Source organism: Colobus angolensis, unplaced genomic scaffold (genome assembly GCF_000951035.1).
Source record: "Colobus angolensis palliatus isolate OR3802 unplaced genomic scaffold, Cang.pa_1.0 Scaffold102, whole genome shotgun sequence".
NCBI lineage: Eukaryota > Metazoa > Chordata > Mammalia > Primates > Cercopithecidae > Colobus > Colobus angolensis.
This window is the reverse complement of record NW_012111142.1, coordinates 5,767,644-5,784,763: the sequence shown is the minus strand read 5'-3', so window position 1 is coordinate 5,784,763 and position 17,120 is coordinate 5,767,644. Positions and strand designations below refer to the sequence as shown.

Below are 17,120 nucleotides of genomic sequence, written 5' to 3'. Positions count from 1 at the left end.
TGTACTACTGAAAATATTGGAGTTGTTCAGAAAACCTCACTTGAAATGATTCTTCTACTGCTTAAGATTAAGATAGTGTATTGGTAATACTTTTATTTGTCTTCTAATGTGGAAATCCTTCCTAGAATAATGACCAGGAGAAGGGATGATTTACCTCTCCAAAAACGATGTTTATAGGTCTACTAGGTTCCAGGCACTGTGGGGAAGTGGCAACATGTAACATGGTTTTTACTATGTGGAATTGTGGGCTTTGAAACAACATAGTTTGATTAGCAATGTAGGAAAAAATCAAACATGTAGTATTAATAATAAGCTTTATTAAAACAGAAGGAGACTCTAAGTAGCTGGGTTCTTGCCACATCAAAAGATAAAACTAGGTTTCCTCTGATCACTTTGAGCTGCTTATGAGCGAGCATCATAGCCAGAAACCAAGTCCAAATCAAAAGCATCTACAATAGCTGCATCGGCCTGCACTCTGACAATGTCTCCGCCACTGTACTCAGGCTGGGGAGAAACACGTGTCTGGGTAAAAAGGGAGATAAGGGAAACATCTGTTCTCACAATATGGGCTTGTTATCATAGCTCCTTTAAGTACCGCAGTGCTGGCTCCAAGAGCATATTTTCTCCCAAACGGAATCTGCGCAAGGCCTGGTCGATTTTCCGAGGGCTCAGGGACAGGTTGTAAATGAGATTGTAGTTGTGAATGAGGCGTCTGGCTCGTTCCTTCTCCAGAACTCCTGTGATTGGATTGGGTAGGTGGAAGGTTTTTTAAAGAGGACGGAGGGAAAACAGAGAAAACTATATATTAGCTTGAATGACTTCCAGGTAAAGGCTAAATGATAATATTTTGCAACTTTAAGCTTCTTAAAAATCAAGTGGCATCTTAAAAAGTATTGGTACTCGTGGGTATGCATTACAGATTTCAGAGTCTGAGGGTGATTTCAGGGGAGAGAGAACAAGATGGGATCCAATAAGATTCACAGAAAAATTCTAAAGCAATTTAAGCTTTTCTTTGTAGCTTTAAAACTTGTGGCCGGGCGCGGTGGCTCAAGCCTGTAATCCCAGCACTTTGGGAGGCCGAGACGGGCGGATCACGAGGTCAGGAGATCGAGACCATCCTGGCTAACACGGTGAAACCCTGTCTCTACTAAAAAATACAAAAAAATAGCCGGGCGAGGTGGCGGGCGCCTGTAGTCCCAGCTACTCCAGAGGCTGAGGCAGGAGAATGGCATAAACCCGGGAGGCGGAGCTTGCAGTGAGCTGAGATCCAGCCACTGCACTCCAGCCTGGGCGACAGAGCCAGACTCCGTCTCAAAAAAAAAAAAAAAAAAAAACTTGTAAGGCCAATTTTTGAAACACTGGGGGTGCCTAGAAGAAGTAATTTCTAATTGTCTTGAGTTCATTTTATCTTGTTAAAGTCTCCAAACACGCTCCTAAGCATGCAGGGATTAAACAACTTAATTTTAAAATGTATTTCTCTAAATGTATTTATAGATGTTCCTTGGTATCCGCAGGGATTGGGTCGGTGATATTCCCCTCCCCAACAGTGATACCTACACCCGTGGATGCTCAAGCCCCGATATAAAATGGAGTAGTATTTGCATCTAACCTATCCACATTCTCCCATGTACTTTAAACCATCTCTAGATTACCTGTAACACCTAATACAATGCGAATACAGCGTAAATAGTTGTTGTATTGTGTTTTAAAATTCTTATTGTTTTTTGTCGTCACATCATTATATTTTATTTCTATTTTCTAAAATATTTTTGATATGCAGTTGGTCGAGCCTGTAGCTGCAGAATACAAAGATGCAGAGGATTGACTGTCCTGTGACTCCCTCCAGCTTGCTGTGCAATCACAGGTAAAGCATCTAGCTTCTCATAGCTCAGAGTTTGAATCTGCACAATAGAGGTGGTAATGTGTATGACTGCAGGATGTGCTCTGGTGCCCACACATTATATATGCTAATACCAATGTCAGTAAGCTTTCCACGTTAAGATTGGGTAGATTTTGATGGCTGTTGGGAGGAATGGCAGTGTAGATCACGGCGTCACTGAAGGTCAATAACTCACTCATAAGCCCCTAATTGCAAGTTTCTATGTGTCAGATACCGTGCTTGGGAATACAGAGGATTTAGAGAATTATTCTGTTACCTCTGGAAGATCTCTGACCCATGGGGGAGACAAGTTATGCAGAAAATTAACTGGGATACAACAATAATAATTATAATAACCAATATGTAAATATAAAATTTATTATGTCCCAGGAACTGCTCCAAGCATTTCACCAATATTAACTAATTGAATCCTTACAATAACCCATTTCACAGAGGGAGAAACTAAAGCCTAGAGACTGCAAGTCTCTTGACTGCCTAAGGTTAACCACTACAGTACATTATGGAATGAGGGGAAAGAGATTGCTTCAAGTAGGGTTCATTTTTTTTTTTTTTTTGAGTCAGGGTTTTACTCTGTTGCCCAGGCTGGAGTACAGAGGCACGATCATGGTTCACTGTAGCCTTGATCTCCTGTGCTCAAGTGATCCTCCCACCTAAGCCTCATGAGTAGCTGGGATTGCAGGTATGTGCCACCACTCTTAGCTAAGTTTTTAAATTTTTTGTAGCAATGAAGTTTCACTATGTTGCCCAGACTGGTCTCAAACTCCTGAGCTCAAGCAATCCTCCCCCTTAGGCCTCTTGAAGTGCTGGGGTTATAGGCATGTGCCACTGTGCCTGGCCTCTTTTACTCTTCTTTGTGTGTGCAAACTGTAAGAGTGATGGTGAAATTCTTTCTTAAAGAATCCAGAGGCAGTGCCTTGTCATTTTGCAGAAAGCCACTACTAGTCCATTAGAGTTGGGTAGTGGTAGACACCTATCATCTCAGTTTAAGATACAAACTATGACTTATTTCAAAATGTGCAAGTACTATTGAGCATGGTACCACCCTCTCAACTACTCTCTAGTGGTTATTCTTAACTGTAGGCCACAACAGTTGGGGTCCTAATTTATCCTGTTCTATTCCAGTATGTTCATTTTCTATTCTGTTCTGGTTTGTTCATTGCCTATTTATTGTTTATCTCTCTCTTTAGAACAGTGGTTCTTTCATTTATGTAAACCTCATTCTTTGAGTTGGTCAATTGCATTTTCGAAGTTCTCTGGATAGGATGGCTGCTCTCAGTCCTGCCTAGGTTTGCTTCCTTTGGCCATTTCCCCTCACCCTGCCTCTGGAAATATAAGACATGGATTTGGAATAAGTTTATGACTGTAAGAAAAAAGAAATTAGCAAGGTATGGTGGCATGCACCAACTAAGGTGTGAGGATCATTTGAGCCTGGGAGGTCGAGGCTGCAGTGAGTCATGATCATGCCACTGCATTCTAGCCCAGGCAACAGAGTGAGGAATCTGTCTCAAATAAATAAATAAATAAATAAATAAATAAATAAATAAATAAATGTCAAAAGAAGAAAGAAAGAGGGAAAGAAAAAAGAGAATATAGGGGTAATTAAATTGTGCAAAAATCAATAAAATATTAAGTTCACACAGTATCCAGTACTAGTAAGCACTCAATAATGTGAAATTTTACTATAGGATAATTATAATAACTATATCATCAACATTATTTAAAAAACATATAAATACTATATATGTAATTGCTTATTAAAATACATGGCATTTAGTTTAGTTTATATTTTAATTAAAAATTAAAAGTTATGTTAAAAAATACATCTAGGAATCACAGTAGTATTTTCTATCTTCTAAGCTTTACCACTGATAGAAGATTCCTAGAGTCAAACAAAAAGTCCACTGAATGAAATTTGTATCTGTCTAATTTACTCTGTCATTAGGGGATGTCCAGAACAGCTGCATAAAATAGCCCTTACAATCCATCTTAGTGTTGGAAAGCCTGTCTTTTCTAACCAGAACCAAAATCAAAGAAATAATAAGAATCCTTTTTTTTTTTTTTTTTTTTTGAGATGGAGTTTCGTTCTTGTTGCCCAAGCTGGAGTGCAGTGGCATGATCCTGGCTCACTGCAATCTCCACCTCCTGGGTTCAAGCGATTTTCCTGCCTCAGCCTCCTGAGTAGCTGGGACTACAGGTGCCCACCACCACGCCTGGCTCATTGTATTTTTAGTAGAGACAGGGGTTTCACCATGTTGGCCAGGCTGGTCTCGAACTCCTGACCTCAGGTGATCCACCCACCTTGGCCTCCCAAAGTGCTGGGATTACAGGCATGAGCCACTGCACCTGACCATAAGAACCTTTTTAACATCAACTTCATTGTACAGTACACAAAGAACTTTCAATATTTTATCTCACTTGATCCTTTCTCAAATCCGGGATGTATGTTTTATTATTATCAGTTTTACTTTATAGATGAGGAAACAGGTGAAGAGAATGTAAGAGACCGGCTTTTATGGATCAACAACTGGTGGAGTCTGGCTTTGAATCTAAATCTTCTGATACAAAAACAAGCAAAATCGTGTGCTCTTTCTAGTAGGTCATGGGACTTGGTGCAGTGGAGATTCACGGAGAGCTGGACTTGAATTATGGCTCATCCTACTGGCTATTATTTTATCATTCTGAGTTTGGCTTTCTCCTCTGTAAATAAGGATACTAATCCCTTCAGCATGTTGTTGATATGAGGATTTAGTGATGTAGTGTATGTAAAGTCCAGGCTCATGCAGAGAAATTTCTTTAAGGCTCTCATTGCATTCTCCCTCCTTGAACTCTAAAACATTTTCTATTTAGCCTTTAGTTCACTGGGAAAATTCCAAATGCAACATTCACCCAGACATTTATCTTAACCACTCTTTTTTTTCTTTAGAAAACACGACCAGTTATTCATAGTCATTCCTTATCCCTTCTCCTCAAGGCTATTTTGTTGACAACCCCCATTAGAGAACAAGCACAGTAGGTTCCCAGAAGCACTGATGTGATGATAGATGGCCTGTCCTCATCCTGGATGAAGAACATGCTGGCCTACATATTTCTTTGCACATAATAAAGAATAGTGATTCATCCATGGGCAAAGCAGGTATCATCTGCTCAGCATCTAGAATGGGGCTATGGTGGTCTGCTAAGTACTGTGGGTTAATAAACCAACAAAGTGACCTCAGTTAATCCTCTTTCCTCATCAAAGACGGTTGTAGATTTTCCCAGATCTGGCTGACACATTCCTTGGCTGTTGAGGAACTAACGAATTTCATGGAAACAGAGAAAACAGGCATAAATAGTGAAGAGGCCATGAGAAAGGCATTTCAAATCTGTCGGAATCTGCCTCCAAAGTCAACAAACTCCGTTTTTCCTTAGAATGGTTCAGAAGCATGAGAAAGCTCCCAGTCTTTGGAGAGTGTCTTAGCAACTAAGTTTATGATCCATTATCCACTATCACAAGTAAGCATTTGTTTCTTTCCAAATGTCATTTTTTAAAAATGTTTTGTTATTGCTTGTAACCTCATCACCACTCTCATAGCCCTGGTATGAATACCCAGACTCAGGGTTATTTCAGTAAACTTTTCATCTCCTTCTCTCCAGTACCTTCCCTAAATCATCCATCTCAGCTTGCATTATGCCCTCATCTGCATGTATGTTTGCATACTGGGTAGAGAATGAAGCCTCATCCTATCCCTCAGGGTTCATAATAGGTTCTCAACTTTACTGTATGTCCAACGTGCAGCTCTAGTCCTGTCTTGCTACTTGCTTCTCTATCATACTCATCTGCACTTTCTAACTTTTGAATGAGGTGACTTCAAACTCGGGATGACCTGTCCAACTATCCAAATTCTACCTGAAGTCTCAGCTCAAGTTCTCTCTCTCCCTTGGGTCCCTCTCTCTCTCCCCTCTCTGGGTCCCCAGCCTCGCATTGGATGGTGAGCCTCATTTCATACCTTCACTTTTCTTTTGACTCTTGAACTCTTATTTGTGCCTTCATTTGTCTCAAACTCTTGGGCTCAAGTAATCTTCCCATCTCAGCTTCCCAAAGTGCTGGGATTACAGGCATGAGCCACCATGCCTAGCCATGTGCCTTCATTTGTAATAGTTAATGTTGTGTTTAAATTTTGTTTGTTTACTGGCATTGAACTATTGCCGGTCTCTGTGTCTTACCTAAAGGTAAGCTCCTTGAGGCCAGAGATCATGTCTCATCCATTCCGGTTTTCCTCTTGGTTCAGCCTCTAACACAGTGCTGGGCTCATAACAGATTTTTAATAAATAACTTTATAATTCAACCAGATGAATCTTTCAATTAAAAATTTCAGGTTTTTTTTCTCTTTGGTATAATTATTAAGAGTCCTTGGATTTTATATGGCAATTATACTTCCTGTGGTCTAGAATTAAGTTGCTTTGGAAATTCAAAGTAAAACAAAAACACACAAAGAGAATGAAAAGACAGACATTGCTATTGTCATATGATTACTTCTAGATAGTACTAATGTGTACACCAACTCTTCATGAAAAACAGTATGTAAGTAAATAAGACAGTTTGGGACAATGTGCTTTTCTATCTGCTCCCTCTTTTCCCAGCACTCAGACCTGGTTCTAGACCTCATTCTCTCTTTCCTTTCCACTTTCCCTTATTTCACTTTCTCCTTCATTCTGCACATAGTCATCAAGGATCCTTCTGAAGTACAACTTCATTACACCACTCCTCTGCTTAGAAACTCTCCGTGCTCTCATTATATTTGAATTGACTCCAAATTCCTTGATCTGGCATTTAAAATCTTTCAATATCTGGCCCCATTCTTTATTTCCATCTTTATCATTTAATATTCTTTTTAATAACCCCTATATTGAGTACCCTGCACTGAGCCTCACACACAGCATTTGCATCTTTGCCAGAAAAGTCTACTTCATTCCTTTGTGACCAAACTGCATTTTAAGTTTAATGATCAATTTAACATTAACAAAGTCTTCCATAATGACCCCACCAGGAAAAAATTCACTTTTCTCTGAATGCCCCCAGAGCATCCTCTAACAGCATTTATCACCATTTATCTTGGATTTGGTTATTTACACACATTGGCTCATGTATTTGTTTTCTCAAAACAAAACTGTGTAAGGTGCCAGGGATAAAAAAGGAATATAGTCTACTGGTGAGATGGTAATAAGTCCCCAAATAAAAATATACAATATGTTGCATATGATGATGGATGTTAAAGAATCCTAAGAAGCCACAGGAAAGTTGACCTAGATCTGTCTGGGAGTCTCAGGGGAATTGTGTTTGAATTCAAACATAAAAGATGTTTAGGGGGACAAGATGGGGAGTTGGTGGGGGTGGGGTAGGTAGAGAGGAAACAAAGAGCTCAGATGAAAGACTGGGAGTTATAAATGGCACAGGCATGTGTGAGACAAGGCCTGCTTGAGGCAAGGCAAGTTATTCATTATGACTGGGCAGGACATGCTGAGAGAATATCAATAGTAGGAGAAAAGATTGGCCAGATGGATAGGGACCAGACTTTGCCTTCCTAAGGAGTTGGGAGTTCATCCTCTTATCAGTGGGGTGTCTCTGTGGTGTTTTAATCAGGAGAATTATAAAATTGGATGGTGGGTTTACTTTTTGGAAGTAGGGTAGGAAGCATTGGGAACACAAAGAAATTATAAGCAACCTGGTATGGGATTCCCCTCTGATTCGTCTTCGTATTTCCAGATTGTGCTCAGCACAGTGCAGGGCACATGATTTATACATTAATTGTATCATTTGTTCAAGAGGCAAAAGAAAATGAGGTGCCTACTTTTAAACTAGAGCACAAATAGAAAGCTATACCAGCTTTACAATTCATACTTCACCTGTGTTACTCAGATCACACAGGTAGAGGGCATTTTCCAGCTTCCTGAACCTGTCTATCCACGTCTCACATTCTTCAGCCTCATTCTTCACAGCTGGATTCACGAAGGGCTGGGAGACTGGCCTGATCTTTAAAGGTTTCAGAGGATCTTTGTAGGCTGAAGTTTCAGCAGGAGAGCTTTCTGGCTGCAGCTCCTCTTCTGGAGTTTTCTACCAAAACAATGAAAGCATTGGCAACACATTCACCACCCAGAGCTTCTCCAGTCGCTTGGCCAAAGATGAGGCCACACAACTAGCAAGATTTATTGCAAGGTTTGACTTTGGAAAGCTAAGAGGACGAGCTTCAAATCTTCAGTGCCACAAGATCGTATCTGCCAAATCTTGGATACAAACATGTTAAGTGTGTGTGTCTAAAGAGAAGGGTGACATCATGATGTTTATTCAGTTTTCATTTTTGACTTGCATGAAGCAAAGAACATTGTAACTGACTGAGGCTTTTCATGATGTTCTACTCTGTTTTGTACTAGTGGGGTCTGCAGGGGGTAGACTTCAGACAATGCTCATACTTCTTGATAGAAATACCTCTGGGTCATGAGTGTGAGGTTTTTGACAAAAGATGATCGAAACAATAGTGATATTATCTTAGGCTTATGGGTCCATTTTAAAGGATGCTAAAGCACTCTTAGTGTGCCAGTCCTGTTCATTTAGCAAAGGAGGCTGGGGCCCAGAAAGTACAAGGGGTTTACTAAGATCACACATATCTTATAGTAGACCTAAGACTAGAAGCAGGGCATAAAGGCTAGCTCATCTTAGTGTCCTAACCTCATTGCCGATATCAAATAGAGGTGTTTAAGGATTAAATAGACACATCAGTCCCAGCAGTGCCATATAAGGCATTCTGACTTTTACCATGTGCAGTGAGTGGGCATCTATTATTTGATCTGCCCACCTCACCTTTTGCAGAAATCGCCCTTCCTGCTGATCCACACGGCTGTAGAAAGAACTGCCATGTTCTATCTGCATAGTTTAGGACTGGGCATCTACTGCAAAATGAGCCAAAAACCCATTGTCTAGGAATTTTGGTACTATTTGTGAGAGAAAAATGGAGGTGATTCTGTGTGAGATATTGGAACTCGAGCAGGTTTTCCCTTTTGTGTACTGCAAATGAGAGAAAGCTTGTCTGCTGAGAAAGAAAGACAGAGAATATGAAACTGACAACAGAGAGAAGAAAAAAGATATAGGAAGTCTTGATGGTGTTAGAGTCTCTGGTTTTAGTTCATTGTTGTATTTCTGTCCTTTGGGAGCATAATACGCTTCTCTATTCTTCCAATAAATTAAGTTAGTAGAGCTGGTTTTGTTCATTGCAATGTAAATATTCCTAACTAATTCACCATAAAATTATGCCTCTAACTTTTGTATACCATCTGTGTTCCCCCAACTTTCAAATATCTGAATTTTTCCAATTTTGTACCTTTGTCTCAAACTTCTCATATATAAGCTGTGAGAATCCCAAAGACCTAAAGAATTGTAAGTGCAATAAGAAGCCAAATTCTGAGTTGGTTAACAAACATGGATTAAGCTGCTGCTGGGGAATGTAAAGAATTCTTTTGTTTGAGATCATGGAATACTATATGAAATTGTACCCACATGGATGACAAACAATCAGTACAGTTTAAGGAATTCCTATAAAAAGAATTCTACTTTGATAAAATCAATTTTGGGAAAAGCAGAAAGTTTTTATATAGCAAATTAGAATAGTGATTTTTTTTTTTTTTTTTTTTTTTTGAGATGGAGTCTCGTTCTGTCGCCCAGGCTGGAGTGCAGTGGTGCGATCTCGGCTCACTGCAAGCTCCGCCTCCTGGGTTCACACCATTCTCTTGCCTCAGCCTCCTGAGTAGCTGGGACTACAGGTGCCTGCCACCACGCCCGGCTAATGTTTTTGAAGTTTTTAGTAGAGACAGGGTTTCACTGTGTTAGCCAGGATGGTCTCGATCATGTGATTCTTATACTTTGTTTAGAGCATTGGACTATTTTAGAAATCAGATGAAAGCTTTAGAAAATCTGACCAGACTAATACACGTTTGCATACATTTTGATGGATAATTTCAGAGAGATCACAGGTGCCCTTGGATCTGAGAAATTAATTTTAAGTAGTTTTATATTTCTTTAGATAGTTCAACACTCTGTCTTTGACCACTGAAGACAAGGGAAAGGGGAGATTTGTAGGGATCTGAATCAGACTTAAGCAAGTAACTAACAATGTAACTAACATATCCGTCACTGTTTTGGTCCTGCTGTATCTAGATGAAATTCACATTCCTTGGCCTGGCACACAAAACCATTTATATTCTAGTTCTTGCTTATGTCTCCAGCTTATCTTCTTTTAGTCCTATATACGTATCTTCTTCTTTGGCCACAAAAAACCTGAAAAATTGAAGCTGTTTTATACCTTCTTGCATTATACCATTATAATGCTGTTACCTCTGTTCTAAAAGCCCTTCTTGCCATATATGCCTTGATTGTTTGGGTTCTTACTCATTCTTCAAGACTTGGCTAATTGTTTACTTCCTGTGGGAAGCTTTCCCCAACAGCCCCAGGCTGGGCAAGGTGTGAATCTTTGTAGCTCCCCAACCCATCACAGCACTCCTACTGGATGTTGTCTATGTCTGCTTCAAGTATTATCTCTACCAGAGATCCAGAGTCTGGGCCTGTGAGATAGTTTTTAATGTATCCTTAAGGTCTGGCTAGTGACTGGCACACAGTAGGTTGTCAAGACATGTTTAATGAATGAATAAGTGAATGAATGAATGATTTCCTCAGGGACAATAAGAAACTTGCTTTACTGCTTTACCAGACCCCTGCTTCAATTTCCCTTTCTAAAAAGTGGGACAATCAATTCTGTTTGTACAGGAATGTGAGAAGAATCAATTATCACAGAGATGCAATAAATTCCTTAAACAAGAGGCAAAATAAAAGAGCAAAGTATATTTTTTATAATCTTATTCACAACAGACTTAACACTCAAGGAGAAAAGCATTTGCTGTTGTTTCTTGCATGGCAAGAGGCTTGCCAAAATGGGTACTATTTTCTAAAATATTTCAACGTGTGAAGTGCATGAGGAGGCCTCCCGTCATTTTAAGATGAATTATGTTCTAATCCGGGCATTTAAAAAACAACAACAGAAAAACTCAGGCTGTTTTTCAATTCTGTCTACAACTTCCTCTGGCTAAATGCTGGGAATATTAAAATGGGTTTTAACTGCTTGCCAGATTTTTTTTTTCTTTCTTCTCTTTAATCAGAGAGGCTATTACATTTTAAAATGTGATGTCTGGGGAAAAGGTCACCCTCAGTTTCTGGAAGTTGGAATTAAGATGTTAAAATAGATCTCATAACCACTCTTTATTTTCATGGCAGTTTGTGAATCGGTCACAAGCTTTGGAAGGACACCCAGACGTGTGCTGTGCTACAAGTCTAATTTCTTGGGGCAGGTGGCAGGCCCATCACCAAGTGATGGCAATAGGTCTCTGCAAACCAGCAAGGACAGAAACTAACCCACACTCGAGTTCTTTTGCCTCCTTCTTTGCCCAAGGAGAATCTTGAAGTCAAAGATAGTCTGACATCAAGGGTTTGGGAGAAAATAAAAACCCACAGGAGAGAGCCCCATCCAGCATCAGAGAAAAGGCCAAGTATCTGTGAAAACCTTCCCCCAAACTCTACATGCCCCAGGTGCATACCATATGTTCAGTTTTGCTTTGAGACATCTCAGGGACTTCAGGCTCCATTGGAGGGGCTGGGGCTTTCTTTTCATTCTTCCCTGAACAAGAATAAAAAAAAAAAAAAATGGAAGGGTTTAGCTTCGTCTCTTCATTTAATACATACATATATACCAGTCAACAACAACAAAAAAATGGAGGCTTTGCTCTGTGGTTGGCACTGGGTTAAGTAATGGTAACACTCTGATGAGTGAGAAAAACCTGGTTCCCACCTTGGTGGACCTCAGATTTGGAAGTAGATGTTAAATAATGACTCTAAATTATTATTTAGTCACAAGTTACTATAAATAAAACTAAAGAAAAATATGAGAAAGTAGGAAAGTGTTTAAACTTATTTGGGGCAGGGGTAACAGTGGTGGGGGTTTTGGAGGAAGTGACACAAATTCGCAACCTGAAGGATTGGTTTTAGTTGTGTTTGTAGCACTTATCACTACTGAAGAGGAGTTATCCAGGCAAAGATGATGGTGGTGATGCACACAGAGCAGAGAGTTCTAGAAAAGCAGAGACAACAGCCTGTAGCAAGGCCCTAAGAAAGGCCTTTAATACTTAGGGAGTTGAAGGGATGTCTTCCTGTGGTCCTGCCTCTTAAGAACCTCTGTCCCTCCTTTTACACACATGTGCATCCAAAGGACTGCCCACAACCTTTCTCATCTTCCTTCCTTGCTCCTTTCAATGGTCAGTGGTACTGGATGGGAAAAGGTTGAACAGCCTCATCCCTAATCCAGTGGATTCTGTTTTCCAGGCACTACTTGCTGCAGGCTGCTGCCTTCATGAATAGAAGAGATTTCCATGGGATGCAGGCAAAACACAAACAAACATTAAGACCTGTGGAAATCCTCTAAGTCTTACTGTAGGTATCCTTCATTGATCACTCAGTACCTTCCATCTGACTTGGTGACTTATTTATTTTGCAAGTCTGTGTGATGACCATACAGCACAGGTTTCTGGGAGCCTCAGCTTTATTATTCAGTGCATAATTCAGATATGCTATTAACAAATGTATATTATTTCTAAATTGAGTCTCACTATTTTTAATAAGAATGATTTAATCAATAAATTTTAAACAAAGGAGACAGTGTACCATAGTGGTGGAGAGTATAAGCTCTGGAGCTAGATGCCTTGGCATTGATTCCTGGCTTTGTTCCTTGTTAGCTGCATGACCTTGAGCAAGTTAGTAGTCCTCTCTGTGCCTCAGTTTCCTCTTCTGTACAAAGGGGATAATGACACCTATAGGCTATTGTAAGGATTAAATGGACCAGAAAGTGTAAAGCAAGTATCTGAAACACAGCAAGTGTTCAGTAAATGTTAACTAATAGTGTTATCTAGGTAAGGATGTTTTTATAAATAAATTCACATACCAATTTAAAAGTCTTTTATTATACAGACTTTTAGTATCACACTTATGAATCATTACGGAAGTTCTCCCTCAGTTTCTTGAAGAAGAAGACATGTGATTTCATAATCTTCTTTGAAGCCCCAGCACCCCTCATTAGAATTAAATACTCAATGAACGCATGTTGACTAAATGAATGATCATGTGTCCTAATACATAGTTTGAAAAATAAAGTCACTAGATATTTAGTGCCATTTTTCCAATTTCTTTTCTAGTCCTGGGAGAGGAGTGATTTTTCTCTGTATTTCTTTATTCTCTCATATCTACCCCAGATGCTATATAGAGCCAACCTTAATAGTGGCTAAATGAAGACTATGATGGCATCCAGTTAGGGTGGCCCCTTCAAGGCAGATCTTATTTGATCTGTCGAACGTTTAAGTTGTCATGAGAACCCATCATCACCTAGTAGCATTGGCTACTGCTTATTTCAACCAATATGTGAAAGAAAAGCTTTCTGTTTATTATAAAAGGTTCAAAATACTCTGAATCATACAGCTCTCCTGTTAAAGGGATTCTTGAAGCAGTATGTGAGGAAAGGGGAGGAGATGAACAGACAGACCTAACATCTAACCCTGATTCTTCTCTTTGCCAGCTTCAAGCTTCTGGGTCCTAATTCTTTCATTTGTGAAATTACAGAAATTTGCAATAATACCATGGAGATTAAAAAAAAATCCTATGTAAAATACCTAATACAGGGAAGATGCTCAATTCAAGGTATTATTATCTGTTGTTGTGTTATTATTATTATGTACCCTTAAGCAAATCGAGTTTCCCCAGAGAAGAGAAGCTAACATTAATTATGATGTGCCAGACGTTATCCTTTTAAAAATAAGATCTAGAACCTAAACTTTGTCCTAGCCCCATTCCTCTCTGTTGTCTACACTTCTAAAACTTCCATTAGGAAAAAGTACATACTAGTCTACTTGGTCTCCTTTAAGCTTCCCTTTCTCCTTCCTAATAGCTAATAACATATAAAAAGGTAATGGCTTGCACATGTAAAAGTTGTTTGAAAAACCTGAGGCAGAGCTATTTTTTTTCTTTCTAACACAGCAAGAAGGATAAATAATAACCATCTGTCTAGTCTGCCAGTTGAAGATTTGTACCAGAGGAAATAAGCCAAGCTGGCTTCTAGAGATTTCCAGGTGTTGAGGGCCAGGTTTTACAGGGTTTCCAGTGAGTTCTGATAGTTACATAGCCAGCGCTCCTGTCTGCCCTCACTAATGACTTGAAGTCAGTAGCCTTTAGCACTGGCTGCATGTTAGACCCACCTGGGCGGCTTTAAAAATTACCAGTGCTCAGGCATAACACCAAATCAATTAAGTCAGAATCTCGGGATTCTGGGTGAGAACCCAGCTCAGTACTTTTTAAAAAATTCCCTAGGTGATTCTAAAGTAAAACCAGGATAGAGAACAACTGACTTTAATAAAAGCTTCTGGCTTCAGTGGGCCTACTGAATGAAGCTTTTGTGAGAAGAAAACTCATATATATCAAATATCTATAAATGACAGAAATTTCCACATAATCTAAAGAATTAACCCTGTGAGGTAGAAATTATCCCCATTTGACAGATGAGGAAACTGAGGCAATGAACATTTTAGTTCCCTCCTTAAGACAACAGAGGCAGGGTTACATCGGTGGCTTGAACTAATTCATTCATGTAAGAAACATTTAAGTGCTTACTATATGCTGGGCACTATAGGAAAGAATCTTTCCTTCATGGAGTGTGCATTCTGGTGGTGAGAACAAAGAGACGCATCAAAGAATGTCAGGTAGTGATAAGTGCTATAAACCACAGCTAAAACCAATGATTGGGGATGGAAAGTAATGATAGTTGCTATTTTAGATAGAGAATTCACCAATGACCTCTTTAAAGAAGTGACATTTAAATAAAACCCTGAACGGAGGAGAAACAAGAGAGCAAGCTGTGAAAATATATGGGTAAAGAGCATTGGAGGAAAATTTTACAGCAAAGGTAAAGACCATGAGGTAGGAGTGATTGGTGCACCAAGCAATAACTGAGAGCAGAGCCTGGGTGAGGCAGAATGACAAGGGAAGAGAAATGGGTGAAGTGTTCATAGGGCTAAAAGGCCCCATGGACCACACAATCTGACTGAAGCTTATTTCTGTGTGTTTGTGTGTGTGTGTGTGTGTGTGCTTTTCAGCATTCATTTTTTTTCCCCTTCTGGTGATTCCCTCCTTCATTATCCCCTTCTGAAGATAGCAACTATGTTTTGCTTTGTGGTAACTGCTCCTACCCCATCCCAGTGCACTATGGTTTGGTTGGATTGACTCTCCAAGCTTGATCTCTGATTAGCTTAAGCCTATCATGGTATCCTAATCACAGTCTTGGTTCAATGATGGACATAAAATTCAATCTGAGCCTCTATATGAGAAGAAATACATGCTACAGTTTCTTAGATAGTAAAGTTCTCTCCTTCTTGGGAGAACACCTATCCAAAGAGCATGCTGTGAGGATGTGATGGCCATAGCTACCATAGCTATTTTGCTATTGCAGAATGTCCAAGTAGTTGAGGGACTACCGTATAGAGCCTGAAGATGATGCCAACAGCAGGTAAGGCAGATCAGAGAGTCAGAAAGAAGGAAGATCCTTGATTTTGATATTTGAATGACTAGATCAAACCGTTCTTGAAGTCCTTGCTGCTGCCAGAATTTTCAGCTAAATAAACCAAAATCTTTATATTGTCTAAGCCAATAGCGTTTGCTTTTCTGTCCCTTCAAAAGATATAGTTCTAATTAGTAACTAGTATGAGTATTTTTTTTTTCTTAGCAAAAGGGAGGCCAACCCTTCACCATTTTTCTGTTTTCTTGAATGATAGATAGGTATTCAAGAAATGTTTGAGGGTTGGCAATGAGCCTCTTATGCTACTTCTCATTTCCTTTGAATCTTCCCTTGTCAGCAGTCATACTGGAACTCTGCTGTTTGCTTTCTGCATGATCTTCTTCCTCGCTCTCATTCACAGGCTCCACAGTGAAGAGATTCAAATTTGAGCTCATACTTCATTTTTGTGAAATACTATTTTAGACATTAGACCTTACCATGTTTAGAGGGCCTAACCTCTTTTTATATTTGTCTTAATGAGAGTTCATAATGTTTCTTAGATCTGTGGCTTAAAGTCTTTTACACTTTTGGAAGATTCTCAGTCATAATTGCTTCAACTTCATCTTTATTCTCTTTCTCCTATTTTTCTTTGACTTCAGTTACATGTATGTTAGATGTTGTCACCATTTCCTATGCGTATCTTGCATACTTTTTTTTAACAGGGTCTCACTCTTTTGCACAAGCTGGAGTGTAGTGGCATAAGCAGAGCTCACTGCAGCCTCGACCTCATGGGCACAAGTGATCTTTCCACCTCTGCCTCCCAAGTAGCTGGGACTACAGGCATGCACTTCTATGTCTGGCTAATTTCTTTATTATTTGTAGAGACAGGGTTTTACCTTGTTGCCCAGGCTGGTCTCAAATTCCAGGGCTGAAGTGATCCTCCCACTTTGGCATCCCAAAGTGTTAGGACTATGGGTGTGAGCCACTGTACCCAGATTCTTACATACTTTTAAATGTATTACATCCTAATTTTTCATCCATGCTTCAATCTGGGTATTTTCTATTGAACTATATTACAGTTCACTAGTCCTCTCTTCAGTGATGTCTAATCTGTTAAACCCATCTATTGAGCTTTTAAATATTAATTTTTATAAATTTAAGTCTAGATATTCCATTTGATTCCTTTTATAGATTTTAATTTTTTGCTGAAAATTCCCCATCTTGTCATTCATCTTCTTGAGCATATTAATTACAGTTATTTCAAAATCTATGTCCTGTTTTGCATCATCCATGGCAATTTTTAATTGAAGCTGGACATACTATATGAAAAACTTAAGAGATTTTTGTATGATACCTCCTTTCACAAAGAACTTTTTTCCCCCTACTGTCTGGTAGTTCAATTTGAATTCCAAGTAAGAGTCTTCGAACAAATATTCTTTTGTATGTTATCTAATCTTCTAGTTGTTCTTCCCAGGAGGTTTGGCTTGCTGGAAAGTAGTCTCTCCTTGTCATTAGTGTAAGTCACAGATATTAAGTATTTATGTGAAAATTATATGTACATTGAAAAACAAGTTCCCAGGATTTTTATGATTGCTAATGATATAAATTTTCTA

General features: G+C 39.3%; 1 protein-coding gene across 1 annotated transcript in view; it reads right to left on the bottom strand.

Annotated features, from left to right (window-relative positions):
• Positions 1–300: 300 nt before the first annotated feature.
• The window catches only part of LOC105511104 (chromosome unknown open reading frame, human C1orf87), an 81,528-nt gene continuing 64,708 nt past the window's right edge, over positions 301–17,120 (bottom strand). Inside the window, exons 9-11 of the mRNA XM_011941185.1 lie at positions 11,516–11,595; positions 7,784–7,991; positions 301–737 (exon numbers count right to left, since the gene is read on the bottom strand). Coding sequence (XP_011796575.1) covers positions 577–737; positions 7,784–7,991; positions 11,516–11,595 — 449 coding nt within the window. The 3' untranslated portion in view covers positions 301–576. The remainder of the gene's footprint in view (positions 738–7,783; positions 7,992–11,515; positions 11,596–17,120) is intronic.